This window comes from Ammospiza caudacuta, chromosome 6 (assembly GCF_027887145.1).
Source record: "Ammospiza caudacuta isolate bAmmCau1 chromosome 6, bAmmCau1.pri, whole genome shotgun sequence".
In the NCBI taxonomy this organism is placed as follows: Eukaryota; Metazoa; Chordata; class Aves; order Passeriformes; family Passerellidae; genus Ammospiza; species Ammospiza caudacuta.
This window is the reverse complement of record NC_080598.1, coordinates 58909940-58926465: the sequence shown is the minus strand read 5'-3', so window position 1 is coordinate 58926465 and position 16526 is coordinate 58909940. Positions and strand designations below refer to the sequence as shown.

The 16526-nt window shown below is 47.1% G+C and overlaps 1 protein-coding gene across 7 annotated transcripts in view; it reads left to right on the top strand.

Moving 5' to 3' along the window:
- The first annotated feature begins 1740 nt into the window (after positions 1 to 1740).
- Positions 1741 to 16526, top strand: part of ZBTB1 (zinc finger and BTB domain containing 1) — a 29708-nt gene continuing 14922 nt past the window's right edge. For 3 of the 7 annotated variants that reach the window (XM_058806516.1, XM_058806514.1, XM_058806515.1), the window contains exons 1-2: positions 2376 to 2542; positions 11940 to 13851. In XM_058806516.1, coding sequence (XP_058662499.1) covers positions 11960 to 13851 — 1892 coding nt within the window. In that variant the 5' untranslated portion in view covers positions 2376 to 2542; positions 11940 to 11959. Of the gene's footprint in view, positions 1888 to 2375; positions 2543 to 3935; positions 4097 to 11111; positions 11500 to 11939; positions 15657 to 16526 lie in introns of those variants that run through there. The other 4 variants (XM_058806510.1, XM_058806509.1, XM_058806512.1 and 1 more) reach the window with 4 other exon arrangements.

Here is a 16526-nt window from a genome sequence, read left to right as displayed (position 1 = left end):
CAAATAATGCCCCTGGCCACCAGAATGCATCAGCTTATGGGGCTGTTTCCAGGCAGCCTGAGCCTGGGTGGGTGATGAAGATGGGCTGAGAGATGACAGACCATAGGTTCCAAAGCATTTTCATCCCTGTGTTAGCTGCTTATCCCACTGACCAGCACAGCTTTATCTTTTCCATTGCCTTATGTTTTATTTCTTCTATTTTATATATAAAGTTCGCAGGACTCAGGGACCATCTTTCCCTCCTGTGTTTGCACAGCAGCAGTATTGAGACACCATGGAGCTATAATCTTGCTGCTCCTATAAATATTAGAACCCACTTTTCTTCACTAAAAGAGGGTGGCAGTAGGTGGCTCAAGGTTTTGTACTCTGTTTTGGGTTATTTAACATATTTATTAACCTGTGTATGGAGTGAGTCGCTATTTGCAGATGGCATGTTATTTATTTAAATGATTAATTATTTACATGTTATTTAGGTTGACTCTGGTCCAAAGAGGACTTTGAAGAGCTTCAGAGAAACCAGAGCCAAACTGATGAAAGTGGTGGTGAGGATTGAATTTGGTGTTTTGCTGTAGAACACAGGCAATGATATCACTCACAGCCAGTACAAAGTGACACAGCCTATGCTGGTGGGTCAGAAAGACATCAGCACATAATCACAGCTCTCCCCATGTGTTTCTACTCCCTCCTCCTCTGTGGTCCGGAAATAATAATTAAAAAAGTAAATTGTAAATGTAAGTGTGGTGGGAAGGCAGTAAGAGAACGGGGTGGTGAGGAAGGGGGACTGCCTTGGGCCCCACCTTACCGGAGGTGCCAGGAGCTGTGGTGTGACACACATGGGACAGAGCAAGAGGCTGCACAAGCCCCTCATGGGCGCTCTTGGCTTGTGCTGCCATGGGGCGTGTAAAGAGGTGGGGAGAAAAAGACTCTTGAACCATAAGAAAAGCAACTTTTCAGTGTGATTTGAAAACCTCGACTCTGTGGGCTTGTGGAGGGCGTTTATTTAACTTCCTATAAAACAGGAAAACCTACAAAGCAGCTGTAATGTGGGGGTCCCACCACCTTCTGTGCCACAGAGGTTTATTTCCCTTGAACTGCTACAGACCCCTGAGGCAAAGCTGAAGCAGAGTGAGAGGGGAAACGGGGATTTTTTAGACACATTCTGAAAGCCATATTTTGAAAGCTCTGCTTTTATTCTGTAGTGGTTAGAAAATCCCCAGACAGACCCAGGAGGAAGGGCTGATCCTCCATTTGGAAACTAGGATTGTGTTAGTTGGGTTTGTCCTGTTTGCTTACACAGAGGAGGGATGCCTCAGGAAAACCTTCAGGGTCCCTGAAGCGGGGATGGATGCTGGTACATTTTAACATTGTGGCATTTTATTTTGTTGCCTTTTTTGTTACTTTTTCATTTTCAAATTTGTAATAAAATCTCTTAGTTTTGCTATTATTAAGTTTGTCCCTTTGACTTGTCAGATACTTAGAGGGATCTCAGTTGCAGCAATATAAAAACAATGGTATCTCCAGAAACTGAATGATGGAGCTGTGCGGATTAAGCACTTACAATGCTTGTGCTGAAGGACTAATGTCACTTTGGGGGTGGAAAAGTCAAGTGGTAAGACCTGGAGGAAAGCCTGACCTGGCTTATGTTTTCTCTCAGATCTGCGGCAGATGGCGGGGGGCCGGAAATCCCACTTACTCACATGGGATAGTTCCGGAGAAGCTGGATGTTGTCACACAGGAGAGGTCCAGACACTTGGTGGGAAGAGGGCCTGGAACAGCTCCTGGAAGGATGAGAAAAAGCGCTGTTCTCGGGATCTGTGACAGAGCGTGGCGGTGGCTGCCAGCCCTGTGCTCCTGCATCGCCGCGAAGCTCCAGGAGGGAGGGCGGAGGTATTAACGTGTGAAATTGCTGCGAGAAGGAAATACTCGCTCACGCGGCTCGCAGTGGTTTTCTCGCAGTTGCACTGTCCCACGCGGGGGCCGTGGGGCTGCGGTACAACGCTCCATCGCCGGACACCCACAGGGTGACCGGAGCCTCCCCGTTAGCACCGCCACGGCCGCTTCGGGGGGAGAGCAGACATTGCCCGTTCCCTGCGGCGAGCCCGGGTGCGCGGGGAAGGGGCGGGCTGCGGGGCCCGGGAGAGCAGCGAGGGGTCCCGGTGGGCGCTGCCCCGCCGCGGCTCCGGGGGGCTCCGCCGGAGGACGGGGAGGAGCCGGGCCGAGGGGGCCCCGGCAGCGCCAGCCCGCGCCGCGCCGCGTCCCCGGCGGCATGGGAGGAGAGCGGAGCGCGGCAGGGAGCCGCCCGCCGGGCCCCGGCATTGGCGGCGGCGCAGCAGCGCTGGCAGCGGCGGCGCCGGGAGCCGCGGCCGCCGAGGGGAGGGGTCCGGCTCCGTGCGGTCGCGGCGGAGCCGGCGCTGCGGCAGCGGCAGCGCGGCGGGGCGGAAGTCCTTTGTTGCAGCCGCGGCGGCAGCGGCAGCAGCAGCAGCGGCGGGAGCGGCGCGGACACAGCTCCCCGTCGGCGGCCGCCGCCTCTCGCCGAGCCGCGGTAAGCGGAGCCCGGGGGCCGCCGCCGGGACCCGGGGAGGAGGAGGCGGGAGGCGGCCGCAGCTCCGCCGGCGGCGGGAGGTGGGAAGTGCCGAGCGGCGGCGTGGCCCGGCGCGGCCCGCCATAGTGGCGGCGGCGCTGCCAGGTAGGGGCTTTCCAGCCGCGGCCGGTCCCTGGCCGGCGGCCGGAGCGGTGACCTTGCGCCGGGCGGCCGGGCAGGGCACGGCGCGGAGCGGAGCGGCGCCGCGGGGACCGCGCGGGGGCTGAGCGGCGGCGCCGCGGCGGCGGCTCCGGCTCGGGCTCGGGCTCGCTCCTGCCCTCCCTCCTGCCCTCCCTGCTTCTCTCCGGGGGTCGCGGCGGGCGCGCTCCCCCTGCGGGGCGGGGGTCGGGGATGCCGCGTTGGAGAGCGAGAAGCGGCCTAGGGAGGTGCAGGGGCGAGAGGCGGGGAGGGAAGGGAAGGGAAGGGCACCGCGCCGCCCGCGTGGCTCCGGGGCTCGAAGTCGCGGTAAACATCTCGAGTGCCGCTATCGCGCCTGGCCCCGGCCCCCGCCGTGGGTCCCGCCGCTTCTCTTCCTTTTGTCTTCACAAAATAAACGCCCCAAAACTTCGAGTGAGTTGCAGTAGTTTAGCGAAAAACGGAGCGGAGCTGCAGCCCGGAGGGAATGCTCCACCCTGCCAGGCGGGAGACTTGGGTTTCACTCGGGGCTGGCAGTGCGCTGGATCGCCGTGCAGGCGGCTGGAAAGGAAGGGGAATACTTTTGTCACATAAAAAACAAACCCTGTGCCGCTCTGGGAGCGGTGTTGAAAGTCTCGTTCTTCAAAGGACTCCTCTTTTCTGCTCGGATAGAAAGGCAGTCGAAGAGAGTAGAGGAAATGGGACTGAAAACGCTGTGAGTTTGGGGCTGGGCTTTTATTCCTCTCTATTTTTCAGGATTTTTTGTAAGTCAGTTTCTCAAGTTTACCCCCTGTTTCGGCTGATACAGGAGTGCCGGTTCCTCTTGACACGTAGGCGTTGGTAAACGGGTAGCATGGCTTGGACGCTGCTTAATATTTGGGTGTTTACTGCCAGGTTGTCACTTGCTTGCATTATTTCCCTCGCACTCGAGTATCGCAAGGTACAGCACGCACTGCAAAACTAACCGGGGTTGCAACAGTGCGGTGTTCCTTAGGCATTTAATTACACTAAACAAACATTCCTTTAATTAAAGGTGTTTGTTTAACATTCCTCATTACAGCTCTTGGAAAAACCCACAGAGCAGCCGTGAGCAGGGGGATGCGGGCTTCTCGTTTTTGCCGAGTTACAAGTTGAGCTTTCATGGCGAGCGGAGGAGAGGCGGGAGAGGCGTTGGGACCATATGGCCGTGGGGAAAACCGGCCAAACGCGAGCGGCTGCAGAGATTTTCCTAGGCAGCAGCAGCAAAACGAGTTGACAAGATTGTGGAGAGATTTTTGGATGACTGGCCTGAAAACCTGAGGAGTAACAAGTAGTATTAGCTGCAGTCTGCTGATGTTTGAGGTCGCAGGGAACCAGCACCCACTGGGGGGTTGGATGCAGGTAATGAAGATGTGGGTTGGTGCTGTGTGGGAGGCTCAGAGAAGCAATAGAAGCCACTTCTTCCTAGTAGCCAGAAAGTTTTGTGTGGAATAAGATCACAGACTTAACAGATGCTTCAGCTCTGCTTGCACAAGTCTTCATCAGACTCAACCACTGTTGTCACTGGCACAGGAATTAGCAGTGATTACATTGAGAGTGCTCATACCAACCAGGGATTGGGGTTTTTAGATGCTTTCTTACTTGAATGTCAGTGGCTGCTTCTTTCACAGATTCCTGTTCTTGCTGACAGTGGAAACCCTGAAAATCCAGGATGGACAAAGCTGCAATAGCTGTTTACTTGCTGGATGGAAATAGAATAGCTGCTCAGAACTGAGATAGCGAAAGTTCCCTGATACAAGCCCGGTGTCCTTTCCCTTAGTTGTTACAGCTGGGCCTCTCACTAGAGTTGTTCTGGACCTACACACATGTAGAGTGAGAAGCCATGTGTTCATTTTTCAGTCTGGGCAGTGGTTCTCCAGCAGCTGGGTTATTCAGCCCTGCCTTTGCTTGGGAATGGTAAACACCCTCACCCAAAGAGTTCTGCTGTGGACACAGTGTGTGGGCACAGCAGCTGACACAATTTGCATGAGGACCATTTATATCCTCAAATTGGTCTGGTAATTTTTAATTTGTGCACACAGTGTCACTGCAAAACTCCAGAATTCAGTGGCTCTTGCTTTTTCTGCCCCATATTAGACCTATTTCATTGGATAGAGACCCTAGTAGCCTTATTTTTATTTTTAGTATGCTGAAAGTAAAATGTGAAACATTTGAGATCAGGAAGAGTCAAGAAAACCTGTAGTCTGATCTGTGTGTCACAAGTCACCATGCTTCATTCATGTTCATCCAGCAACTTGTTACACCGAAATGCAACCTACATTTAGCCAGGGATCCTTTCCTGGAAGGCACCTGGGACTTCATTTGAGGGTCTCAAGATGTGGTTAAACCACCAAGATGACTGCAGAAGTTGAAAGTTGGTGTAACTCAGAGAGCTGAGATGAACAGGCTCATCTTTCTGCTGCAAAGCATGAATTGGGTGTCATTGTTTTTTCCCCACTAATAGTTTCTTTTAAACATATCATTACCGTGTTGCCTGACAACTGTAAAGGTGCCAGATGAAAGATAACTGTGACTTTCTAGAGTCAACCTTTGTGGCTAGCAGGTTACTTTAAAGGACTGCATAAGGTCTCTCTAGGACTTCTACTCCCTAGATCTGATCTAAAGTTGTTTGAAGTTGAGATGGGGCTTTAGCACAAACTCAGTTTTCTTATTTTTTTCTGTCAAGCTGTATTCCTTGTCTTTTGAGGAGTGTTCTGATCTAAGACCATATAATGTATCTTAACTAATTTTTAGTTAGCAGTAGAGAAGCATAACTTGCTAAAATTTGATGTCTGTTTCTCATTTGTGGGCACAGATGCTGAATCAGCAGAGAACTGCTGGCTGAGCAATGGAGAACAGGGCATCCAGGAGCTCTGACAGCTCATGCTGGAGGCTTTGGAGCATCTTCCCTTCCCCTGGTTCAAATCTAGCCCAAATGCCATGAAAGCTGTTCCTGTGCATTGTCCAGGAGCCTGTTTAAAATGAGTTGATTCAGCCATCAGGATGTGTCTGAAGATGAATATCTGCCTCACTGGAATCATCTTCCCAACTGACATGCCTGAAAGGCAGGCGATTGGAAGGGCTGGGAGAGGAGGATAAATTATACCTTTAGTCCTTCACAGCCTGAATAATGGAGCTTAATTACATTTTCCCTGGCAGTACATGGAATTCCCACAGCTGTTTTAATTTATGATCAAGGCTGTGCTTGCAATGCAAACTGATGCATGCTCGCTGTTGGGGTGGACAGTTGTCACCTGGCCCCAAGTTCTTTGCTGCTTTTTCAGTGTTTTTTATGTAAACTGAGGCACCCAGAGCAATCTCTCTGGCTTCCCATTGAGTACATCTAGGTAAAAGGTGTAGCCTGTTGACAGCTCTGTGGTCAGTGCAGTAGCAGAACACAAAAACTTCTTGGGTGTTGTGTGGAGAATTTGTACATGTTCTGTAGGATTTTCTGCAGCATGTCAATGCTGTCGTTTGGGAATCCAGGCTTTTTGGTAGATCTGACCCACAATGGCAAAATTAGGGGGAAGAGTTCTTGGGAAGCCACACCAGGGGGGGGTATGGAGACAGACAGTGATGGGAGATTTGCTTTCTGATCCTCGTGTGCTTGTTTTTTGGATAACTGGGCATTGTTTGCTTGAGGTTTTCCAGCCTCATTTTCTATTAGCACCAAATTCTCCACTCATTTATTACACTTTTGTCCAGCCTGTTCTTGGTTTCCAAAGAAAAGGAGCCAGTAAGTAAGCATGTAAGTGCTATGTTTTTGCCTGCTCAGCAGTGGAAATGCTGGGTTTTGAAAACCACCTACTAATTTTAGGAGCCGAAAGGCTCCTGAATTCTGAACCTTGTGGTATGTCTGTTTTAAAGACAGAGAAGTTAGGAAAAGAACTTCACTACTTCTTTGCTTGAGGACTTCTTTGACTTCTTTTGTTTTAAAATGTCTCAGAAAACTTTTGAGTGTGAGGAAATGATGGCATGGAGCTGTAGTAAAAACCTATTTTTTCTTCTAGCAGACTTAAAAACAACATTATTGGTTAGTGTAGTAGTGCAACTTAACCTTGTCCATGGTCACATCTGAATAGTATCTGAGTGGTGCTTCAAAAGAAAAGTCTGGTGGCAGACAAGTAGCTTGAATCAAAGCTTGGCTGTGTGAAAATAAATGCTTATTAGGGAAATAAAATACATATGGAGACTTGGAGTTCGAAAATCAGAGTGAAAATGCCCAAGTCAATGCCTTCAGTTTTCATTTTCATATCAGATGCTTTTCTAGCGCATTTTTTCAGAACACCTCTGCATCATTCAGGATTGCTTCCAACGTGGCCTTTGCTGCATTTACCACACACATCAATCACTGCTGAAGATGGAGTCACTTGGGTTCCTTGTGGACTGGTGAGGTTGGTGCCTCCAGGATTTGGATGCTTCACAAAGTGTGCTAGTCTGCTGGGCAAGAGGCTGGTGATTCTCCTCTTTTTGAAAAAGAGGATTAGAAATAATTAAAAGATTTGGACTGACAAACTTACCTGTATGGAGCTTTAATTTTCCAAGATACTCAGTGTTTAATACCTACAGAGGATAGCTCCCACTGGCCTCAGTTGCCACCAGTGGTGTTTATCTGTGTGAATAAATTGGACAACCAAAAAATGCAATCCAGGCTTATTAAAAAAAGGCAAAACAGAAAGATTGAAATTACCTGTCCTGGCATTGACAGCAATGGGTTTATGTTCTCCAAGCAGTGGTCATTGCTGTGAAATCCTCCTTTTTGTCCCCCACTTATCATTCACTTCACATTCTCCAAATGCTTGGCCAAACGAGCAGGGATCTTGTCTTGTACTGCTCACATCCAGGCCTGGCCAGATCCAGAGCATGTGCTGAGTAAGGGAAATTTTGGTAAGAGGGATGGAAGAATATACTTTGGTATATACATAATATATGTGTATACCTTGAATTTTCTGTAAAAAGACCTGTTTTCATTCTAATAACTGGAGGTTTTTTTCTAAAGCAAACTTCAAAAATAGTTTGCAGTACGGATCCACCCACATGAGTGATAAATGCAGATTGCTGCCATTTTAGCAATTAAAGTAACAAAGTAATGATGAATTACCATTTTCTGAGAGCTTGCTCTTGTTGGGAAGGAGTTTGTCAGCAAGCCTGTTCTGCTTGCTGATGCAAAGGGAAGGCAGGATCGGGAATTTGGGGTGCAGTTCCTGCTCTGAAGGCATGAATGCTGCAATTGTTTTCCACCCATCCCCCAGGAAGCTCCTGTCTGTGGCTTTTACCCCTCCTGCCCTAGGCCCTGCAGCCTGGCTCTTCCCAGCCCTTTGCCCAAATGGCTTCTTCCCTTGTTTAGACCCTCATTGCACCCATTTTTAATTCCCACTGCTGCTTCCTAATCCCAGCGCCATTCTTTTGGCTCAGCACTGTGCTCCCAGCCTGCCCTTTTCTCCTCTCCAGATTTCCAGAGGGTTTCCATCACACCCTCCTCACATTTCCCAATCTCCCTGTGTTTTCCCTCCTGGCTCTGGCTCTCCCTCAGCTGCCACGAGGGAAGCTGACACCCCTTGGCGAGCCATGCTGTCTGTGGAGCAGTCTCCAGGAGGCTTTGCCATCAGCTGGGACATTGTGGAGGTGGCACATAGAATCATGGAATGGTTTGGGTTGGAAGGGATCTTTAAATGCCATCTAGTCCAACCCCCCTGCAATGAGCAGGGATATCAACAAAATCAGGCTGCTCAGAGCCCGATCCAGCCTGGCCTTGAGTGTTTCCAGGTTTGGAGCATCCATCACCCTCCTGGGCAACCTGTGCCAGTGTCTCAACACCCTCATAATAAAAAATTTCTTCCCTCTATCTGAATCACCCCTTTTGTGTAGTTTGAAACCATAGCAGAGCTCTGTGCAAAAGGGGATTTCACTGTGGATAGCTCAGGCAGGCCCTTGTTTACTAAACAGCTGCAAGAAGATGAAATGTTCTCAGCAAGGCTGTAATCTAAAGTTTCAATAACTAACAAAGTCTTAAGTGTGAATAAACTGATAATTTGTATCTTCTCCCCCTGAAGCATGTAGTTTGGCCAAATTCAGGCAGATTTTTATATTGTGACAACATATCTAAGGCATATAGCTTTCTCCCACATAAAGCGTCTCCTCAAAGATTTTGGAAGAGAAACTTTTAATTTCTAAATGAACAAATAATAATCTGCATGCATGAAAGCTTTTTCTTAGCCTCATTTTTGGAAGCCTTTTGGCTGAGGTTTTCTGTGGAGGAGAGAAAAAAAGTAATCAGTCCAAGATTTCAGGAGGAAAGTTTTGCTGTTGCTGGTTGAAATTTGTCAAAGTTTTAAATAGCCCAACACAGGCTCTTGTGGTGGGAAGTTACATCCAGCAGGTTAATACAGCATCCAGAGGCAGGATGCCAGGACTGTCATTAACATAAATCACCTCAAAAACTACTATACCTACTACTAAATGTAGTACTACTGTGGTAGAGACCAAGAACATGTCAAATCCAAAACCTTGCCATCCTGCTCAAGCAGCCTCATGCTCCACCTGTTTTTCCCTGAGGGGTGGCATTGCCAGTGGGTCATTGTTGCACGTCAGGATCCACATGCTGAAAGCTTTGCAGGAGTTCATCTGTCAAAAGGAGAAATATCTTTTCCCATTTTCAAAGAAGAAGACTTGAAAAAGGCCAGTTTGTGTGCTGTCACTCGTTGTTTCCACCATCTGGAAACGACCCCATCTGCAGGTGCCTGCAGATAGTTTGTGACCACCTGTTTTGTACAGGCTTGCTGTTTGTATTGCTGGTTTTCTATTGGAGGGCACAGTGGAGTGTATCTAGTGTAAAAAAACCACAGTTAAATAAAACATTTTGAACTTGCCACTTTATGAGGATGGGGAAGTTAACATGAGCTGTCCTGAGCCTTTTCTTGTCGTGTTGGCAGCTCACACTGAGAGGCCAGTGTGCCTTAGATGGGATCATCTCATTTTCTCGTTGGTTTTCACCCTTAGAATGTAGAAGTTGAAGTTAATTCCTTATCATTATGCAGCTGCCATTCTTAATACAATAGATTGAGTAACATTTAAGCATCTAATGAATTGCCTCAAATCCCAAACACGTTACCACTTGGAAGAATATGAAGTGCACTTTTATTATTACTTGATGTCAAGAGCTTTGCTGTTCTTCACAGAAACTTTTGAAATCACCCAGTGACACAGACAATAATCAGTTTCTGTCAAAAAGATGTGGAGTTGCTTCAGAGGTTCTCCTACTTCCAAAGCCATTGCCTTGCAAGTTAGTAAAAAAGGAGAAATTAATTCCATGCAATGAGTTGCACTTGTGCAGTGGACATCAGTGGGCCAAACCAATTTGAGAATATTATAGCAGTGTGCTAGCCTGGAGTTCTGGGTGTGGAGGGTTGGGTTGAGAGGAGAGGAGCAGCTGCCATTCAGATGCTCCTTGTCAGGATAGTTAAACCCAAATCTCAAGGTTCCTGTTGCCAGACAAGATCTTGTGCTGGGGGTGATCCACAGGAACTGCTGTGTGGGTTGGCAGTAGGGAATATTGCTGGGTGGGGTGAGCATGTTCTTTTCTTGAGATCTTGGGAGCCTTTCTGCTGTGGCAGTCCTTTGTGGAATGAAGAACGGGCACTTAATTCCAGGTTTGCTGCTTAACAAGCCAGGCAACGCCTATGACTTGTGAATTCAACACTAATTGAGGAATTTAATTTCTCTACCTATTTTTCTCCCTAGGAGATGTAAGCTGTTAGGAAAATAAGAAGAAAAATGGAGCATTTGTGTGTGTGTTGTGTTTAAATTTTGGGCAGTTGAAAGAGTGGTTGCAAATCAATCCATGCATTTCATTGAGTCATAAAATGCCCTTTAGTATATATTATTTGCTAGCCTGGTCTTTATTTGCTCAACCCTCATACAGTTATTTGTACTGTTTGCAATAACCTTTCAAAATGTTAAGAATCCTCATTACTGCTTTATGTTTTTAATTTCAATTAGGGTGTTCTCTATACCCTCTTTTGGTTCCTTACCCCCTCAGCCTGTGCAGTTAGAACAGCTTATGTTTATCAGTAAAGGTTTTCCAGAGTGAGTTGTGATTAGGTGCTGGCCCCACTTGGTGAAGTTTGTCTTTAATCAAACACTCACCTCCTGTATACACTGCATTTCTTCTGGATATTTTTGTTAACATAAACCATGATGTTTTATTCCTCTTTTCTCTTGAGGACGAGTTAGTCCTTTCACATAGAGCAACCCTCAGCACTGGCAGACCTTTCTCTCCAGGCTTTGCCAAGGCTTCATTTCACCGTGGCTCCACCTCTGGCTCTCTCAGTTCTCCATTGCTGAGTTTTTCTTTGTCCGGTTTCCCATCTACGTGTTTTGGTTACATTTCAGCGCTCTCAACGAGTGGTTTTGAGAGCAGTTGGAGGCACGGCGTGCACCACTTCCTGCCTCTGCAGTCCCTGTGGCTGTCACGCAGCTCGCCTGGTCACCATCTGCAGCTCTGGGCTCGAACGTGGGACGTGCCACCGCAGCTGGGCTGCCCTCTGCTTCTGAGAAGGCGTTTGAGTTTGCAGTTCCTGGTTTGCAGGACGCCTTGCAGAGAAGCTTGAGATGGTCCCTCAGCTGCCACAAAGAGCAAAATGTGTGGAGTAGCTTGTGTGGGTGCTCTGTTGTCTCTTAATTTCCTTTAATGGGGAGGGAAAGACCAGTTTGAGCCTGGCCTGGTTTCCAGTGTGTGTTGCATCATGTGCCCGTTGGACTGACAGGTAAAAAGGCAAGTTGAGACTGAAGAGTGGTTTCTGACAGCCTTGTATAGGTGTTGTCCTGGGGCCATCTTACAAAAGTCTACCCTCTGAAGTTTTTGAAGTTCTGCATTCAGAATTCATATCTGAAAACCTTGGCTGTAGGACTTGGAGATATATTTGCTAATTTATATTCTAGCAGCTCTGATTGACATGTGTGCTGGTTATGTTTATTAGTTTACTAGTCTTGTAAGTCTAGTGGTGAGCACGTGGAATTATGGATGCTTTCACTGGCATCAATATTCAGAAGCAGTTACCAGCAGAGATCTCCAGACAGGAAGCTGTGCTGCAGACTGGCAGAATAGGAAGATCTAGAGAGAAAAGAGGTGGCAGTTCCTCCCTACGTTGAAGTAGGCTTTGGGGTTTGTGCTCATGATTTAACAGATACCTTTTTCTTTATGCAGGGCTGTAATCGAAGTACAAGATGGCAAAAACCAGCCATAGCAACTATGTCCTTCAGCAGCTAAACAAGCAAAGAGAGTGGGGCTTTCTGTGCGACTGCTGCATCGCTATCGATGATATTTATTTTCAAGCACATAAAGCAGTCCTTGCTGCCTGCAGCGCCTATTTTAGGATGTTTTTTATGAACCATCAAAACACTACAGCCCAGCTGAATCTAAGCAACATGAAGATTAGCGCTGAATGCTTTGATCTTATTTTACAGTTCATGTATTTAGGAAAAATTATGACAGCCCCTGCCAATTTCGAGCAATTTAAAGTGGCCATGAACTATTTACAGCTATATAATGTGCCTGAGTGTCTAGAAGATATACAGGACACAGACTCATCTAGTTTAAAATGTTCATCTCCTGCTTCTAGCACGCAGACTAATAAAATGATATTTGGTGTGAGAATGTATGAAGACGCACTTGCTAGAAATGGCAGCGAAGCAAACAGGTGGGGCATGGAACCACCAAGTTCAACGGTAAATACATCCCATAACAAAGAGCCTGAGGAAGAAACTTTGCACCTCAACAGCTTCCCTGAGCAACTGTTTGATGTCTGCAAAAAAAGCACCACGTCCAAATTCTCTCACACGAAAGAGCGCGTGTCGCACTCGCGCAGGTTTGGAAGGAGCTTCACCTGCGACAGCTGCGGGTTTAGCTTTAGCTGTGAAAAGCTACTGGATGAGCACGTGTTAACATGCACCAACAGGCATTCCTACCAAAGTGCCAGGTACTACAGTGCTGAGAAAATAGACTTTAGTGAAAAGAACTCTACTTCTAAAATGATCTCCACACAAACAGAAAAATACAAGGGGGACTCGAACCATGCTGCGGACGATTCATCGTCTCCCATGTCAAACATCACGAGCAGAAAAAGCAGCACTGTTGCCTCTGAAACATCAGGTGAAGAAGGAAGTAGAGCCTCTGAGAGGAAGAGGATTATCATCAAGGTGGAGCCAGAGGACAATCCTACGGATGAGCTGAAGGATTTTAATATTATCAAGGTGGCAGATAAAGACTGCAATGAGTCTTCTGACAATGACGATCTAGACGATGAACAGGAAGAGCCGCTTTACAGATACTACGTCGAGGAGGAGATGAGAGAGAAGAGAAATGCTCGCAAGACTCTAAAGCCTCGCTTATCCATGGATGAGGATGAAAGAAAGTGTTTGAAAAGTCCACGGCACCTTAACAGCAAGGCTTCTTCAGTGCAGGAAGATGTGGAGAATGCTCCCTGTGAACTTTGTGGGCTAACAATCACTGAGGAAGATCTGTCCTCTCATTATTTATCCAAACACATAGAAAATATATGTGCTTGTGGCAAGTGTGGTCAAATACTGGTCAAAGGCAAGCAGCTACAGGAGCATGCACAGACCTGTGGAGAACCCCAGGATCTGACCATGAACGGGATCAGAAATTCTGAGGAGAAAATGGACTTGGAAGAAAACCCCGAGGAGCAGTCAGAAATAAGGGACATGATGTTTGCAGAGATGCTAGAGGACTTCAGGGACGGTCACTTCCAAATGAACAGCCTTCAAAAAAACCAGTTATACAAGCATTCTGCCTGTCCTTTCCGATGCCCTAATTGCGGCCAGCGTTTTGATACAGAAAACCTAGTGGTTGAACATATGTCAAACTGCCTGGAGCAAGACCTGTTCAAGAACTCCATGTTGGAAGAGAACGAGAGGGATCACAGGCGTAAGCATTTCTGCAACCTTTGCGGGAAAGGATTTTATCAGCGTTGCCACTTGCGGGAACACTATACCGTTCATACCAAGGAAAAACAGTTTGTTTGTCAGACATGTGGGAAGCAGTTCTTAAGAGAGCGCCAGTTGCGGCTCCACAATGATATGCACAAAGGCATGGCCAGGTATGTCTGTTCCATTTGTGATCAAGGAAACTTCCGAAAACATGACCATGTACGGCATATGATATCTCACTTATCAGCTGGAGAGACTATATGCCAGGTCTGCTTTCAGATATTCCCAAATAATGAGCAACTGGAGCAGCACAGGGATGTTCATCTGTATACATGTGGAGTATGTGGAGCAAAATTTAATTTGAGGAAAGATATGAGATCTCACTATAATGCCAAGCATTTGAAAAGAACATAAGCATAAACATACTGTTAAAGCATTAAGTTGGCAGCAGAGAGAACACCAAAGCAAAGCATAAGTATAGTAAAAAAATTTGAAAAGGAAAAAAAATTGAAAATAAGTCTCTTTTTTATTATTTTTTTAAGACCCTCCTAACCATAGGTGTCTATTTAGGCTCATTAAGTATAAAGCTTTGAAAAGCATCATGTGTTTAATTATTACATTTTCACTGTTTCCTAATACCAGTTTCTGTTCTTAATTTTATTGTTTTACTACGTAGATATACAAATCATTATTTTTAAACTGTAGATTAAAAGCACAATGTTACCCCTTCACTGACTGCTATTAAACAGTTCTCGGATCCATGTCCATAAGATGAGTGCTTTAATATTTCCATGTGTTGTTTCTTCATGTGAGAATTTTAGATGCCAGCGATTAATGTGCAAGAGCATAATTGTTCGTAATCCCCAAATTAATTTTCGAAATGAAAAAAAAAGCCAAACCAACCCCAAACCAGCCATGCCAAGAAATAATCCTTTGGGCTCTGCCTCTGCTGCAGGGGCAGAGCTGGCTGTCCTGGTCCCCTGCTTCTTGGCTTTGTTGGAAGCTGCTTCCCAGGGGTGAGAGCACATAGGCTCAGTTAACCCTTGCAGGCTCGGGCTGCTGTGCACAAGGGGGAAGGGCATTAATGACTCTTGGGATAACCAACTGGGTTCCAGCACAGTGGTTGTTTTCCGGATGGGAAGTCCTAGCAGAGCTGTTCAACTGATGTTGGCCTTTCTTTCACTGTCTGTACCTCTGTGGGTATATTTAACCTGCTTGTCCTAACATACAAGGGAGGAGTGGCCGTGGTGGGTTGCTAGGAATGCAGGATGGCCATGTGCACTGAACACTGCATTTTCAGCCTAGATGTGAACTGTGTCTTGCTGCTTGTGTTGGAAAGTTGAAAGCAGGGTGAGTGTGGAGATAGTCCCATTGCTGGGACCTTAAAGTTTTTTTGCTTCTTGTTTCCATGATACTTTATGAATGTTCTGTTTTTCAACAAGAATATAACAAGAAAAGACTGCAGAGTTTGCTTAATAAATGTAAAGATATTTTATGCCTTTTAAGATTTCTTTCTCATTCTAGCAGAGCTCTAATCTGTGCAGCTTGCCTCTTAATTTAATTGAATTTAAAAATCCTACTAAGTACCAGCTGACACCAATTCAGTGAGGCACTTTGGCCTTTGAGAGAGCAACTGGCTTTGACTTTTAGGCACCAGCTGTCTAAACGTTTGTTAAGTGTGTGATTTGTGATGGGGTGGAGGAAAGGATCCTAATATGTAATTGTGGAGAAAACAATTAAAAAATAAAACCTAGTTGTAGTTTCTCCCAGCAGATCTCACTTTATCAAAGAGGGTGGTAATGCTATTTCCTGCTGAGCTATGGAGGGAGGAAGGTAATTTAGATCAGCAATTAAGGCAGTTGGATTAGATGATCATTGCAGGTCCCTTCCAGCTGAAATGTTCTATCACCTCATGTGCCAATGGTGGGGTTGAGAATAGGAGCCAAGAGCTGATGGTCTAGTCCAGGGCTTTCATGTGCTTGTTTCTGTCAGAGTTGAGTTTCATTCCTCATTTCTTGGGGATTATGAAGGGTATCAAGTTTTAATTTTAGACTATTCAGAGGAGTGAATCTACAATTCAGAATCTCCACTTCTACTGTTAAAAGTATTGTGAGTTGCCTTGCATTTATTCAGTTTCAAATGTGCATTAGGGTTTCTCTTGGTTGGCAGGCGTGTGCATTTCTGCAGTGATGGAGAAGGCTCCCCCACCAGCCCTTGGTGCTGAGCCAGCAGCTGCTCTGAGGGACCAGCTGCTTTGGGCACAGTTTAGTGGGCTTTTAGTGTTTTGCTTTAACTGCTCAGTCCTTTGTTTTCTTGTACGATGCTGAAGTCAACCGAGCCCTCAACAGCACTGGAGCCAGTAGAGCAAATGCGCAAATACGTGAATATTCCAGTGCTCCAGAGCTGGGGGCTTCATACACTGCACACAGTGATTCTCTGACATGCAGTTATCCCTCACAGTATCAGCTGCATTGGGAAAAGCAGTCAAGGGAAGTGAAGGAGAACTGGAGAGTGCTGGGGGAGCTGGCAGGAGGGTCTGGTGGCACTGGAGGAGTGGAAATACTGAGTGGGAGAAGAGATCCTGAATGGGAGGGAGTGGCAAAGGCAGGCAGGCAGGATTAGAGCTGTGCAGTGGGAAGCAAATCCCAAAGGTGGCATGGAGGGGGTGGCTGGAGGAGTGGATAAAATGTCCCGGCTGTGAGAGCAGAGTGAGGATGACTCAGCTTGGCTGGGGAGCTGTGGGCCTGAGCCGTGAGCTCACAAACCAGCGCGGTCGCGTACCAAGCACGGCCGGCCCCGCTGCCCCAGCGCTGCGGGGACACGGCACGGCCCAGATTAAAGACCT